At 38.7% G+C, this 16,968-nt stretch overlaps 1 protein-coding gene across 2 annotated transcripts in view; it reads left to right on the forward strand.

The window, feature by feature from the left end:
* Window positions 1-14,721, forward strand: part of atl1 (atlastin GTPase 1) — an 82,253-nt gene extending 67,532 nt beyond the window's left edge. The window contains exons 12-14 of one of the 2 annotated variants that reach the window (XR_010975690.1): window positions 5,911-6,342; window positions 11,446-11,565; window positions 11,950-12,036. Coding sequence is in view for 1 of the 2 variants with exons in the window: in XM_068039087.1 (XP_067895188.1) it covers window positions 5,911-6,342; window positions 11,950-12,057 (540 nt within the window). In the remaining variant the exon portion in view is untranslated. Of the gene's footprint in view, window positions 1-5,910; window positions 6,343-11,445; window positions 11,566-11,949 lie in introns of both variants that reach the window. The other variant, XM_068039087.1, reaches the window with a different exon arrangement.
* The last annotated feature ends 2,247 nt before the right edge of the window (window positions 14,722-16,968 follow it).

Raw genomic sequence — 16,968 nt, forward strand, 5'->3', positions numbered from 1 at the left:
TGAGAATTGTTTGAATACCATTTGAAAATATATTTGAATCTCGTTATACTAATCGATTTGGCCAATAGCCCAAATTCCCATTACAACCAAATGATTCTGTAGCTTATTTCCTTGTGTTATGCATTTTAAGTTCCTAATTAATCAGCTGCTTTTCCTCTCCTCTGTCAAATTCATTTAATCCTGTTGATTTAGTCCACAACTGGTGTTCTGTTCAGCACAGAGCACCAATTGAAACAGCTGAAACTGGATTTGTCAATGAGAATTTAAGGCTTATATCTACATGGTAACTACAATCAATTCTCATGTACTTCAATTGCTATTCATAAAATATGTTATCTATGCTCTACGTTCTTTACAGCAATACAAAATTGAAGGAAAATCTTGGATTCAGATTTCAATCTGACAAACACCGCCGACAGAGATTGGCTTTGTGAGCCAGTTTCATATCCCTTGAATTTAACAGTGTATTCAGTATGATTCCAGTATGGTATCAGGCTAGGTTTATAAAAATGATTCGGTGTCCACGTGGCTCTACAGGGCACTTTATAAATGTAAACAGAGTTATGTTGTTCTAAGAGACTGTCAACAGTCTCCAATCATTGACAGTGTACTGTCTGGAACTGGAGTCCCATACAAGCATGCAAGATGAAAAAAGTTAGGAACTGGCTGGTGCAGTGAGAGACACTGGACTTTCACACCTGGGATGAACATCTCTTTTGACAGTTGGCAGTAATGATCATATGTGAAATTATTTGAGGCAATCTCAATTCCAATCCTATTGGACAGGGGCCATTGACACAAAAAAAACCCCCAAATTTGGACTAATTACGATCATCTGTCAGTGAAGCCCAAGGCTTCAAGGATGATTGTTGTAAGAAATGTGAAAAATATAAGTGGGTATAGTAGCATTGTGGTTATGTTACTGGACTAGCAATCCAGAAGTCTGGATTAAGGATCAGGTGACATGAATTCAGATCCCACCACGGCAGCTGGGAAATTTAAATTTAGGTAATGAAATAAAATCTGAAATAAAAAGTTAACATCAGTACTGGTGACCATGAAACTACTGGATTGTTGTAATAATCCATCTGATTCACTACTGTCCTTTAGAGAAAGAAATCTGCTGTCCTTAGCTGGTCTGGCCTATATGTTACTCCAGTACCACAAAAATGAGCTAGACTCTAAAATAGCTAGCAAGCCACACAGTTGTATCAAGCAACTACAGAGAAACAATAGTAATAAAACTGAACAGATCACCCAGCACCAACCTGGACATCAGACACAACAAAGGCACACCCAGCCCAATAAACACAGTAAAGTCTCTTAACATCTGGGGACTGGTTGCAACATTGGGTGAGCTGCCCCACAGTGACAAACCACAGGCTGACATAGTCACACACAGAAACGTACCTTTCAACCAACGTCCCAGACTCCTCCATCAGCATCCCTGTCAATGGAACAGGACATACCCAACAGAGGTGACAGCACAATGGTATACACAGTTGGGAGGGACTGGCCCTGAGAGTCCTCAACATTGTCTCTGGGCCTGACGAATTCTCATGGCATCAGGTCAAACATGGGCAAGGATCCTGCTGATTACCACCTACCGTCCTCCCTCAGCTGGTGAATCAGAGCTCCTCCATGTTAAATACCACTTGGAAGAAGCAATGAGGGTAGCAAGGGCATGGAATGTGTTCTGGGTTGGGAGGACGTCAATGTCTGTCATCAACAGTGACTCAGTGGCACCACTGCAAATGGAGCTGGCCAAATTCTGAAGGACATATCTGCCAGACTGGGCCTGCGCAGGTGGTGAAAGAACCAATGTGAGGAAAAACTAAGAACTAAGTAGAAAGTAAGAGGCAAGAGAAGTGTTTTTTTTGTTCATTGAATTCATGGGATGTGGCCATTGTTGGCAAGGCCAGCATTTATTGCCCATCCCTAATTGCCCTTGAGAAGGTGGTGGTGAGCTGCCTTCTTGAACTGCTGCAATTCATGTGGTGTAGATACACTCACTGTGTTGTTGGGAAGGCAGTTCCAGGTTTTTGGATACAGTCTAGTGAACCTTTGCTGTACCACCTCTAATGCAAGTATATTCTTCCTTAAATATGGAGACCAAAACTGCACACAGTACTCAAGGTGTGGTCTCACCAAAGCCCTGAACAATTGTAGCAAGAGCTCTTTAATCTTGTACTCCAATCCCCTTGTAATAAAGGCCAACATGCCATTTGCCTTCCTAATTGCTTACTCTACCTGCATGCTAACTTGTAAAAGTACACGCAAATCTCGCTGAACGTCAACATTTACAAGTTTCACACCTTTTAAAAAATATTCTGCTTTTATATTCTTGCTACCAAAGTGAATAACCTCACACTTCCCCACATTATACTCCATCTGCCATCTTGTTGCCCACTCACTTTACCTGCATATATCTCTTTGCAGCCTGTATGTCCTCCTCACAGCTTGCATTCCCACCTAGCTTTGTATCGTCAGCAAACGTAGATACATTACTCTCTGTCTCTTCGTCTAAGTCATTAATATAGATTATAAATAGCTGAAGCCCAGCGGATCCTTATGGCTTGCAGTAGTTACAGCCTGCCAACTTGAGAATGCCCCATTTATCCCTACTTTCTGCTTCCTGCCCATAACCAGTCCTCCATCCATGCTAATCTATTACTCCAAACTCCATGAGCTCTTATCTTGTGCATTAACCTTTTGTGTGGCATCTAATTGAATGCCTTTTGGAGTATACAAGATCTACTGGTTCCCCTTTATCTACCCAACCAGTTGTCAAAAATTATTTCTCTTTCATAAAACCATTTTGCCTTTGTCTGATCATACTATGATTTTCTAAGTGTATTGTTAAGACTTCCTTAATAATAGATTCCAGCACTTTCCCGATGACTGATGTTAGGCTAATTGGTCTGTAGTCCCCTGTTTTCTCTTTCCTTCCTTTCTTGAATAGTGGCTTTACGATAGCTAACTTCCAATCTGCTGATGCTGTTCTAGAATCCAGAGAATTTTGAAAAATCATAACCAGCGCATCCAATATCTCTGCAGCTGCTTCTTTTAGAACCCTAGGATGTAAGCCATTAGGCCCTGGGATTTGTCGAATTTTAGTCCCTTAGGTTTCTCCAACACTTTTTTCTCTGCAGATATCAATTACCTTAATTTCCTCACTATTAGCCCCTAGGTTTACCCTCTATTTCTGTTATGTAACTTGTGTCTTCTACTGTGACGAAAGACACAAAATATTTGTTCAATGTCTCTGCCATTTCCTCATTTCCCTTGATAATTTCCCCTGTCTCTGCCTCTAAGAGACCAACATTTACTTTAGCTACTCTCCTTTTTATAAACTTGTAAAAGGACTTACAATGTTTTTATATTCCTGGCTAGTTTACTCTCATTCTGTTTTTTCCATTTTATCAACTTTTTGGTAGCCCCTTGCTGGTTTCTAAAACACGGCCAATCCTCAGGCTTACTACTTTTCTTTGCAACCGTATAAGCCTCTTTTAATTTAATACTATCCTTAACTTCCTTAGTAAGCCACGGATGGATCTTTCTTGCTGAGTTTTTGTTTTTTAATGGAATATACATTTGTTGAACATTTCGAATTGTTTCTTTAAATGTTTCCCACTGTTTCTTAACTGCCATACCTTTTCATTTCTTTACCCAATCAAGCTTACTCAGCTCGCCCTCATATCTAAGTACTTGGCTTTGTTTAAGTTTAAGATTCATGTTCGGGACTGGAGTACGTCGCTTTCAAACTTAATATGGAGTTCACTTATCTTATGATCACTTTTTCCCCAGCAGATCTTTTGCCATGAGATTACTAATTAACCCTGCCTCATTGCACAATACTAGATCTAAAATAGCTTTCTCCCTAGTTGGTTCCACAATGTATTGTCCAGGAAACTGTCCCAAAAGCATTCTACAAGCTTATCTTCTAGACCGCCTTTGCCAATTTGATTGGTCCAGTCTATGTGAAGACTAAAGTCCCCCATAATTATTACATTGTCTTTGTTACAAGCTCCAGTAATTTCTTGCTTCATTCTCTGTCCAATTGTAAATACTGTTAGGGGGCTTATAAACCACTCCCACCAACATTTTCTGATCCTTGTTATTCAAAATCTCCACCCATACTGATTCTACTTCCTGATATTCTGAGCCAAGATCCTTTCTCATTACTGTCTTTATGTCATCCTTTACTATCAGGGCTACTCCTCCTTTACCATTCTGTCTGTCTGTGTGAAATGTTGTCTGTGCTGGAATATTTGTTTCCAAACCTTAGTCACCTTGTAACCAGATGTCATTGAAATTACAGAAGCTACTCTTCAACCAATTTTATTCACTCATTGCGATGTGAAGAAATGACTGAGCGCACTGTATATACCAAAAGCTATGGACCCAGCTGTCCTGCTCCTACTGACCCACAAAGTGGTGTTGTCAAGGCACTTACCTTCTCCCTGAAGTTGTTGCCTGGTTTCAGCTGCCAGGTTTCCCCGAGGCCTGGGAAACCCGGCTTCCCGCAGTACAACCCCCAATGCAGTTAAATCAGAGACTACCAGCTTAATTAACATATGTAAAATGCCAACCTGCCTCCTGGGAGTGGGCTAGCTGCAGATCCCTTGCCTCCCTTCCTAATACCTGGAGGTCGGTGGATTGGAGGCGGCTTCCTGACATGCTCAGAAGATTTAACCCCCCCCTCTCCAAATCTCATACACTCATCCATATTAATATTTCCCCCAATATTTCCAATACTCCCTCGAGTTTTCTCCTGGCTTTCACACCAGTGAGGTCCAGGAGATTAATCTTTAATTTCTGGAGACTGGAGGACAATCCTGGAGGATTGGCAACCCAATCTCCACCCTGCATGGATCCCTACGTTTCCCTGGGATTTCCAGAAGGGGAGGAAGGTGCGGGCCCAACAGAGCCATTTAAATGAGGCACAAGTTCCCAGCTGTAGGCTGAAGATATAAAAATAGGCTTTCTTTAATCGTAACCACTAGCAGCTAGAAGGTCCCTGTCTCAGAGTCTCTCTGGCTTGAGGCTTTGCCTTCTACTGTGCTAGGCCTTACCAGGAAGCAAGCCTGTACTGGGGTCCAGGTTGTATAAATGACCTGGAACAGAAAATCCTGGCCATCTTGAGCCCTACAAGAGTAACACACTTTGGACCAGATCTTGTTCTCCTCCCGACGTCGGGTTTCATGGTGGGGGGTGGGGGGGAGGGGGCTGAAGAATTGGAGCCGCAGCGACCACCATGGAACCAACGCCGGGATTGCCGGTTGCGATCTTCCTGGGGGCAGCAAAGCTCCGTGACGGCACCTCCGCCATTCTGCGATGGAACCCTACTTTAAATATGGTAATTGCTCTTTGCATCCATTTGAATGTAATTCGCTGCGATTTTACCATCCGTTCCCAATCTTGAGCTCGACCTGCAGCACTCATGTGCCTTCACTTTCCTGTCCCTGAGAAGCTGGCGCCACCGAGGCAGGGAAGGGACACAAGTCTACATTGTGTGCATGGATAAGCAGGGTAAGGTATCAACTCTGCATTGTGTGTATGGATGGGGGGGGGGGTGGGTGGCGGGTGTGCAGTTATGGGGAAGGGGTCAACTCTGCATTATTTTATGGATAAGGGGGGGAAGGGGGCAACTCTGCATTTGGATACACTGTTTGCAGGGCTGGAAACCTTTTAAAGATGGCGCCAGCAACTGGGACGGCCGCCACGTTCCAGCCCTTTGGGTGCACTGCTCCTGTTCAGCACTAGGGCAAGGTGGAGGCCTGCTGCAATATCTTTAATCACAGTGTTATTCGTGTGCTTGCAAATTTAGTACAGCCCTGATTTTAGTATTTATTCTATTGTTGTATACATTTTTATTCCTGCTTGTTTCAAATATGTTTTATCCTGTAGATTTGTGGAGGAGACAGACCATTCCTTGCACCCAGTGACCTCCAGAACAAACACTTGGGGCTTCGAGAGGAAGCTGTCAAATTATTCCGTGGTGTTAAGAAGATGGGAGGAGAGGAATTCAGTCGTCGTTATTTGCAACAACTGGAAAATGAAATTGATGAGTTGTACATAAACTACATTAAACACAACGATAGTAAAAATATCTTCCATGCTGCGCGTACACCTGCCACTCTATTTGTGGTGATATTTATTATGTACGTAATAGCTGGAGTGACGGGATTTATTGGAGTGGACATTATAGCCAGTCTGTGCAACATGATAATGGGGCTGGCTCTGATCACTCTGTGCACGTGGGCATATATTAGATACTCTGGAGAATACAGAGAGCTTGGAGCTGTCATAGACCAAGTAGCAGGAGCCTTATGGGACCAGGTAAGTATGTTGCAGATTTTTTTTTCTGTGTTCTAGTTCAATTAAATATTTCTCTGATAGTCTTTTGCTGTTTACATAACACTGAATTACTCCATATAGCTTTAAAATAGAGATGCAGGATGTTTATATACAGTCTGTAACAATGTAACATACTTTCCTTTTAAATGTGAATTGTTTTATTATTAAGAAACTTGGTTTTGAGATATGAATATTGGTATATGTAAGTTGTTAGAGTATAGTTTAGCAAAAATTGTTTTATAGTTTAGCAGCAATTGCTAAACAGCACTTTGTTAGCTCCCATGTTGTTTCAATAAGTTTATAAGTTTGATCTCCCATCTTTACTATGATAGCTGATCTTAAATGGAAAGTGGTAGGAGCAAAACTGTTGACTTCAGTGCCAGTGGGTTAGGCCTGATTTCCTGCTCTGGATCGCTACCAGGTAACCACGGTTGGAAATGGTCTTATGGATTCCAGGGAAGCAGTAGATCAGAACGGTTGTGATTACCACATTCCACACCCCCCCCCCCCCCCCCCCCCCCACCCCCACCCCCACAATTACTGCCAATGTTCACGCATGAGGAATAACTGAGACATAACCGAGGTACCAAAAAGTGGACAGCATCTGTGGACCTTTACCCCCTGCAAGGAATTGAGGTCTTCAGGAGAAGAGGGAGAGGAGAAAAAAAAATGACAGAAAAAGTTGGAGGAAAAGTGCTGTGTTTTACTTCATTTATTTTTATAATTTGCAATTATGATCTTAAGTTTTCACAATGCTTTGTAGTAGCTCACTCCTATAGAACTTCCTTAGTTGTATATCCAAATGGAGCTAATCTCTTGTCAAAATTCTTGAATATTTATAAGAGGGAGTCAGAAGATACTGATATAGCAAAAATATTTGTGGTCAACAATAAATTAAATAGCTATATTTAACAATAAAAAAGTAACACAATAGAACAAAAATAATTGACATATATATTGAAATCTACACCTTGATCATGTCTGATGACACATTGCTTAATCAATGTCCCTTAAGTAAATCGTTAACATAAAAGTATTTACTTATTTTCAATGTTTTTTTTTAAAACTTGATAAATTATACTGTTCAGATAGTGAATTTATGTTAGTGGGTGTGGTGTTGGATTCCCACCCATATGATGGGAGTAAATTTCAAATCTCAATCAATCTTAACTGTCCTTGTTGGAAAGGTTTCACCAAGTTGTTTGGACCAGTGGATGAATAACATTCTGTCTTAGGAGGAAAAAAAGTTGGTTCAACTAATTTCTTACTAAGGAAGTGCATCTGCTGCAAGAAGATAATATAATGATATTAATAGCAGAAATGCACAATTGTGAAGCCCAGATTTTGTAATTTCCTTGTCTGAAGGAGATAACATATACAGGAGGGATTCATTTTATTATTGGAGAAGCATAATGAAGGACCAAGGCAGGTCACTACCAGGGTAAAAACAATAGAAAGAAACACAAGATAAATCAGGAAGTAGTGGTTAAGTAATGCTAAAAGCTTTTGGACCTGAAAAGCCTTTAAAAGCCTACAAGGAATAAGAGAAGCACATTCTGAGACACAGTGATCATGTAGTATTGATGAAAAAGAGTTTTGAAAGATTGCTATATCGAGATAAATTGGAATAGTAGGGATCTTAGAGGCAGAGCTCAAAGGAAATACTCTTTAAAAAATCTCATTTGTTTATTTAAACCTGTATCATAAATATATTTTCTGTAAATGCTATATATACCAAGTTAAGGATATCTGTTCTTTCACTTGCTGCTTTTTAAAAATTGGTACTCAGTTTAGCGTTCTCCTTTCAACACTTTCTCTCTCCTTTCTGCAATTCCATAGGGAAGTACTAATGAGGTAAGCCTTCATTTTATGTACCATCTTGCAACAGGCTGCATCATAAAAAGAATTTCGTCATGCATCAACCTTTTCTCTGTATTGTTTCATGGATTTTATTTAGTCATTTCCAACTGGTGCCTAATAGCAAATAAACATTTTTACTTTGCAAAGTTTCAAATTAGATAGATTTCTGTAAGACTTAGTATTTTCTGAAGCCTGTGTAACCTCTGAAAATTTGCTACCACTTCTTGTGGGCCTGGAGGAGCAGGAGTGCTTCCCCTCCAAGTCCCCCTACTGCCCCCTCCACCTTTACTAATCAGAGCTGCAGCATATATTAGAAAATGCTCATTCTGGTATAGTCAGATTTCTTTCTATTTTATATTAACAGAAATTCTATATAATTTCTGTCTCTTAGTTCCAGAACTGTTCAGCTCTGAGTCCATTGAGTTAATATCAGAAGTATGGTTCATTCTATAAACCACCATTGAATTTCAATGGTAATACACTGAAATGTTAGACTAAGTGAATGGAATTTGAAAACTCGCATGATTAAAGGGCAAATTTTAAAATTATATATGTATTTTTTAAAATTTTCCCCTTCCACAAAAGGAAGAATGTGCAGGATTACGGGGAGAAGGTGGGGGAATGTAATTGAGTGAATTGCTGTTTCAGAGAGCTGGTGCAGACACGATGTGCCGAATGGCCTCCTTTTGCACTGTATCAATTCTGTGATTCTGTTTTAAATGTATTTCTTTCCTACTTCCCTTCCAAAATGCCATCATTCCAAGACAACAATAAATAAACTTACCTGAAATCTTCTGAGCCCACCGCAATTTTCAGCATGGCGGCTGGCACTCCTGCGCTTTCAATTTCCCATCCGGGGAAAGCCGATTTGACATTGGTGGGGAGGGGAGAGGAGTTAAGATTTTCAGTGTGGCAGGGGGCACAGGGACAAATAAATGTAATGGGTCTTGGGGATGGTGGGAAGGAGTGAACTTTAAACTTTATGTAGTTTGGTGGGGGGGGGGGAGGTCAGATTTAAAAGCTAAGTGTTTTGGGGATAAGGGCAAATAGTTAATGTCATTGGTATTGGGGTGGGAAAGGGGCGTTAGAATTTTATTGGATAAATTTTGGGGGGATACTGCTTTAAAAATTCAAATAGACCGGCAGGGCTGGCTGCACTTTAAAATGGCACCAGCGCCTGCGCACAGGCAGCTGACGCCATTCCCAGGGACGGACACCTCACCCCCTGTACATGATTGGTGGTGGGGGGGGGGGGCCGGGGGTGGGGGTTGGGCCGCCCCAGATATTTAAATGAGCTGCTGTGCGGGAGATTGCAGCGGCTGTTTGGCTGCGTGGGCCGCCATCTTTTGAGCTCGTCGCCGATCTCAGCAGTGGGCTCTTAAAATCCAGCCCAACCTTTTTTAAAAACCAATGAGCACAGAAGATCATTCGGCCCATCGAGTCTGCACCAACTCTTTTGAACAGCATTCCAGTTTGTCCCAGTCACCCCTCTTTCTCCATATCTCTGAATTTTTTCTCCTTCAAGTATTTATCCAATTTCCTTTTGAAGTTTACTATTGAATCTATATTCAGCACCCAATCATGCAGTGCATCCAAATCCTAAATTTTGTGTTTTGGTAATTCTGAGTTCAAACATTATAAATAGAGAAAAATTGCAGACACTAGGACTCAAAATAAAAGCAGAAATATGTTGTAAATACACAGCAAGTCAATCAGTAACAATATACTTCCCTCCCACAGTACCACTGGTGGGTTAGTAGCCGCATCAATAATCCTATTGTAAGGTGGCTACATTAGTGGGACTACATCAAAGGAGAGATTCTTACCTAACAAAATAACTCAAAAGCCAGAAGTAATTTTGTAATAATTATGATTGCAGATAATTACGTTTAGAACAGCTATGTTAATCACCTTAATCAACCCAGATTCACATTTGAGAAAGATTATACTGTAGCATTTTTTCTATTCTGAACACCTAAGGCCAAAATAGGAAACAATTATTCATGGCACACTTGGTAAAGTGCTTCAGTATATTATATAACAGTATGATTAATGGATAGTGCATGGGCATTTCAAGCTGATAAATTATGTAAAAAAAATTGTTCCGACCTAAATTGTATGAAACAAATATGAAGAAATAATTATTGCATTATTGTAAAATTAATAAACAGCACCTTAGGGACACGGTAGTTGTCCATTTCTTACTATCCCCTTCCCTCACACACTAGATCCAGTTAACATAGGTTTGGTATTTCAAATTTCAGAGATCATAACTCTTTAACATAAATAATTATTGAAAATAGTGCTTGCTTAGTGAGAACCTCAATGTAAAATAACTTCCGTAATCCACTATTACTGAACCTCTTGGCCAAATTTCACAAAGTGTATGAATAAGAATTTAAATAATAAATTAGTTTTGCTATTTTCAAGTAAAATGTATGAGTAATGATACATTTGTATAGACTCACTGCACTTGGAGTTTGACAGTTCAGTCTTGTGCAGTCTTTTCAGTATGGAATATTTAGTTAAGCTTTTTGGCTATTTAGAAGGGGTGAATCATCTACCTAAACACTTTTACTCACTGCACTTCGGCTGGAGATGAAGTTATTTCCTGCTATGATGTGTAGACCATTGTTGGTCAGGAGGGGGCGCTGAAATTATTGATTCAGGACAGGCATGAATAGAGGGAAGCAATCAATGCAGCATCAATTTACAGTGGTTCTCCAAAAAAAAGCTAGTAAACTTTGACATAACAGGACTATAAATGCATTGGTTAATACCAGTATAAACGGCCACAGGTTTTCATTTGGCAGTTTCTTTCTGAGAGTGATTAACAGCAAGCATGCAACTGATTTCTTGAAGGTTATATTTATCTAAATATACCCTGTTGATTTGTATAATAGATTCAACAAAGGCATTTAGTGTAGGCCTGCTTAAACATACAGGATTTGTTTACTTTAAACCTTTACTCATTTATTTTATTCTCCCCTCCTATTCGTTGAAGCATCTGCCCAGCACCTCTCCAGTCACACAGGGAAGAACAGTGGACCCACTCTATGGAGAGTCATGGCTCCAATGCACATTGTGCTATGCCATTGTATCAGCCTAATAAACAGATTTATAGAAATACTACAAAATAGCTTACCAATCTTATACCAGTAATGGACCTCATCTATACTATCTTACCAGAGGTTTTAAGACATTCAGTGTCTCTTTGATTTGCAGAAACACACATCTATATCCATGACCATTTAAGATGGCTGATGTCTTTCCCTCCTGGCAAAATACAAAACAAAATTGTATTCCCCACCACTTCATGGAAATTAATCTCCCTAAAGAAACCTGGCAAGTCAGATCTGTTCTGCTTTGGAATTAGAATAAAATTTTACTGTTTGTAAATGAAGAGTTAACATTTCGGACCGATGACCTTTCATCAGAAACAGTGAGTAGTTCTGATGAAAGGTCATCGACCTGAAACATTAACTGTTTCTCTCTCCATGGTTGTTGCCAGACCTGCTGAGTATTTCCAGCATTTTTTGTCTTTTACATCTGTTAAGTGTATGTTTAAATCAGAACAGATTGAATCATGGTTTTAAGTCCAATCAATTTTGTTAAAATGGTTCTAAACATGACTTAATGGTTCAGCAAGTTGTGTTGATTAACAATGCATTTTATTTGGTTCTACTGGTTTCTGTGAGCATAATGAAAGTTGTTTTTGTATCCATATAGGCTCTTTTCAGGCTATATGATGCTGCTACAAGCCACAGACACATATATCACCACACCTTCCCTGCAGCACAACCAGAAACCAATGCAGACACCAAGAAGAAAAAATGATTCAACTAGATTCCTCTGCTGCACATTCACAAGGGAAATTTTTCATTCATTATTATTGTGCATTCCCATGCCACTAATCCAAGAAGTGCTATATAAATGGAAAGCCAATGGTAGCTTGTAACTGAATGAAATCACGTATCAACACTGAACACTGTGCTGGCTTTCACTTATAGTTATGTTGCAAATTGTACTGTGAAAATGTGCTAGTTTGCATGATTTTGTTAACTGTTGATATGAGTCAAATGTTCTTCCATCAAGAATGTATAATTAATGTTTTTTAAATCACTTTAAAGAACAGTTGTTTTTTCATTCAACAGAACATTTGTCTTCCATACGAACTATAATTTTCAGTTAAAGCATTGCACATTTAAAACATTTACTATTTATTGAATGTTAAAACATGTTTTAAAATTCAAAGTTTTCTTTACTGTCTTAACAAATTGCAATACAGTATATTTTAACAATTACCATTTTTGCTCATAGCTACGGTCAAATGTTTCCACACGTGTAAAATAAATTTGTTATATTACTTTATGATAGCTGTCCTTAACAAATCATTTTGGACGGACGTGTCTTTATAAAAATATTCAAGTCAATTTTAAATGCAACATTTGCTTCAGTTTACGACCAAAAACAGCAGCCTACAAGAGCAAATCAATATGTTAATGTTACTTTTAGTGAAAGAGCACAAAGGCATTATGTATAAAATCTAAGTCACAGAACCGCTCAATTCTTTTTTTAAAAAGTATCTATTTTCATTCTGTAAATAATGGCACCTGTGCACAAATGTAGCCCTGAATTTCCAGAGAGCAAGTTGTATCTCTTCCTGGAAAATGATTCAGATCATCTCTGAGTCAAAAGATAAAGAAATTTTAAGAGTTTGATAAATGGGGCAGAACACCCAGCTGGAAGTATTAAAAATTCCTATAAATTTCACCCCTCACCCCCAGTCTCCACAAAACAATTTTAACTTGTTGTCATGAAAGTGTACGTGTCTAGGTATACAGGAAATCAAAATTGAAGAACAGCTCCAGGTAAAGAGTTCTGCAGTCTGGTACTGTTAGCATATGGTATTTCATAGATCTTAGCCAATCTCCATGGGAGGCCTTTGCTGAAATTCATAATATGAAATATGATTTCCATACTTACAAGTCATTGTTGTAATCCTTAATCTTTCACCAGATAAAATTCAGAAGCCTCCCCATTACACAAGTACAAATAATGAGAAAGTATTTTTGTAATGAAATCAACTGTTTATGATTGAGTTTCTTTCCCATTATATTTGTGAGCCTCCTTCATGAGATGTTACACTAAGAACTAGGTTGCTTGTTCAGGGGGACAATAAAGTAAGTAAGGGTAAGATGTTAGGGCTGTTATTCTGGAAGAATGAGATCAGCTGGTCTGAAGACTGTTCTTCATCCAAATCTATTATTTTAAATAATTTGATAGATACTTTTAACAGTTTCCTACCTTTTCGTCCCTCATTAGTTTCAACAGTTTCTGTTTATTGTCCATCTCATTACCGCTTCTTTTTCTCACATCGGATTCTTCTTTCGCATCATCAATTTTGTTTCTTAAATCTATTAAAGATCACTGCAGTAACACATCCAAGGTAAATCATTGTAGCAGCTGCGACTGCTAACGGAAGCAGCTTAGTACGAGAGATTCCACAGAAGTGGAGGTAGATGTGGGGAATCTGATACATTTTAACAGTTTCTTCTTTACCTTAGAACAAGTTAACAATAATAGAAATGCTGAAAGCTTGTCATGTAACATGCCATTTTTACAATTGTATGAAAAACCAATTTTATAAGTTTTGAACACTCATTTACAAATCAAAGAAGGAAGTGCTGCTTCAGTTCGGTAGATTCAAATCATTCAGTAGCGCATCGAATACCAATTTTAAAATTATTGCACACTAGGGCTTTCAATATAAAGTAGTAGCACAGATAAAATTTAAATGACTTTATGGTATCTAAGCTATCTTCATGGTTAGCACATGCCAGCTCCTTTAGTATTTTTTTAGAAATAGGATCAAGATTGAAATAATTGTGCCTCAATACTGATGTCATTTTCAGGATACAGGAAATATTGAGAGATTTATAAATGCTACTATATGAACAGTTCGCATTATTATGATGTGTAACTAACAGAAACTGATAAAATTCTGCAAGATCATGAAAATTGTACCTTTTTTTTTCTTGGATCACATCACAATCTGGATAGCCTCACTGGATCTACAGGGCTGCAGACATTGCAAATGTGCCACAAAGCTTCAAAGCCTTAATAGCCTAAGAATACCACATCCCTGAATGTTTATATTATAAATGTCAAAAAATGATTTAACAAATACTACTACTGCACTAATTTGAGTTTGTTTATCATTTTAAGTAAATACAAAGATATTCCCGGTCTTTCCTAGAAACAACAATGTGTGTTTGGCGCTCTATCCATATTCTTACCCAATATAATAGGCCCCATTTAAATTAAATTTCAGATTATTACCTGTTTGTATTATAGTGTGATCTCATTGCACTTTTTTAAAAATTCAGTTTAAAATATGAAAGCTGAAATGCAGTTGAATTCTAGCAAATATTGTAATACTGCAAAAACTTCAATTTATTCTTGCCTTATTGTAACTGGTTAAATCATTTGATAAATAAATATAGTGCTATAGTGATATAACTGGTAAGCCAAGTGATTTAAAATTTTCTATGAATACATTACATTTTCAATTTATAGCCTCAAATATGTGCATGTTTATGAAAATATTAAAGTTATTCTATTTGTCCTTTCCTCTGAACAGTACACTTCATCTCCACAAATGTGGATTAGCTAATTTAATTGATCAAAGACAATTTCACACTATTATCTATGTATGTTATGTACAACCCTACATAACAAAATAACCAATATTTCACAAAAATTGAGTCTTGGCAGCGGGTGATGCAAAGTTATTCAACGTTTTGTTCCATGGGGCTGGCCTGATTAAGAACTAGATTGAGAATTTCTGAGGTTATTTCAATTCGAGCCCTTACAGCTACCAAAGAGGCAGTAGCCGTTTTAAGTGACCTTTGGCTGGATTTAATCCAAGGTCCCAGAGGTAAAAGGGCAATGAGCAACCCAACTGGCATTGTAGCATTCATATTATTATGCAATTTTTACAAAGTATAACCAATATCCTGTCAAATTGCAATTTTCTGATGCCAAACAGACAAAAAAATCAGTTACCCTTAAAAATAAATAAAACAAGTAACCTCCACATCAAACCTTCTGCATTTTGTTTATTAGGATGTGGGTTGAGGGATAATGGAGTATTCACAGTAGGGGTAAATAAGGTTGATTAATAGCTCAGAGGTATTTTTGTTTCTGAGCCCGACAGAGGAGCTTTGGTCCTTAATCTGTGCTGAGAATTAGCTAATTTCAGCAGTCCAGTGATAGGTTTGATATAATTGGTTGTCAGAGCACCCATTTCTAATTGCTATGCATTAAACACTGCTGGAATTGCATAAGGTTAGGATTGGACAGGATGATCATGCTTGCCTCAGTAAAATATCCTGCCATGTCATGTCACTTACTATCAAGGCATACACATACAGCCACCTGCTGAGGTACTGTAGGATAGTATTCATAAGAAAGTAATGAGAAAAGGTCATTCAGTCCTAGAATACCTCTGTTTGTGACCTAGAGAAACAATGCTGATCTTTCTATTGCCTCAACACCAAATCCTGTACTGTTTGTGTCTGTTAACTACTTTGAATATGCTAATCAATTCACATTGCCTGCACTGACCTCCAATGGCAGCACTATCAGAGACCCCACCAGCAAGAGATTGGAAGTCACCACTCACTTGAGGCTGAGCCAGACCAAGCCATAATTAACATCATGGTTACAAGACTATGGCAAAGGTTGGGTAACCTGTATGAGTGGTTCAGTTTCTGACTTCTTAAAGTCTGTCCACCATCTGCTTGTTTCACATCAGGAGTGTGACAGAATATTCAGCACCTGAATGGATGACATTGCAATCATGCTGACGGTCGGTATCATCCAGGACATTACAGTTGGCGTGTTTGCTGCTCTCGATAACCATCCCTTCCGTCACCAGCATATTGTGGTTTTGTATTGTGTAATTGACAGGATCTGATCAAAGTTACTTTGAGTAACTCCTTCCCCTATAACTTCTACCACCAAGAAGGACAAGAGTAGCAACATCATTAAAACATCACTTCCAAGTTATTCACCATCCTAAATTAAACATTTACCATCATTCCTTCATTGTTGCTGTGTCATTATCCTGGAATGCTCTAATACAGAACTACTATTACAAAGACTACAGCAGTTCAAACATGCCCACTGTATCTTTTCATGGCACCTAGGGAAGTCTTGCCAGTATCATCCATATCCTGTAATGACTTGCCAGCTAAGTGTTATTGTTTTGTGAGACACTTGGATACACATCACTTCCTGCCTTCTCAATGTTCAGTCTCCACCTTGTGGGATTTCAAAGGGCACATTTAGTTCCATTCTTCCGTCTTAAACATAACTTTACAATTCTTCTGGCCTGGTCAGTCATGATTTGAAGACTTTCTGCCATGCCCTTGAGCCCTCCCAGTTGCTATCATAGCCCTCCATTATTTGAATGCTGACAGTATTAAGATTCAGAGCCTGACAGTTAATTAACACCATACATTCTTGCAGGAAAAGGCTACCCATAATAGAAGAAATTATAGGAGGAACTCCCACAGAGTTGAGAATTTCAAACAAGAGGAAGAGGTACCATCAATTCTGTGGACACACTAGGCTCTATTGACAGTCCTAAATGTGATAATTTGGAATTCTGTGAGAAAACACCTTCACTTTTGTTCCTCTTTCTTTCCAGAAGTAGCAGAGCAGCGAAGAATGAAGACAATG

The sequence above is a fragment of the Heterodontus francisci genome, chromosome 9 (genome assembly GCF_036365525.1).
Source record: "Heterodontus francisci isolate sHetFra1 chromosome 9, sHetFra1.hap1, whole genome shotgun sequence".
In the NCBI taxonomy this organism is placed as follows: Eukaryota; Metazoa; Chordata; class Chondrichthyes; order Heterodontiformes; family Heterodontidae; genus Heterodontus; species Heterodontus francisci.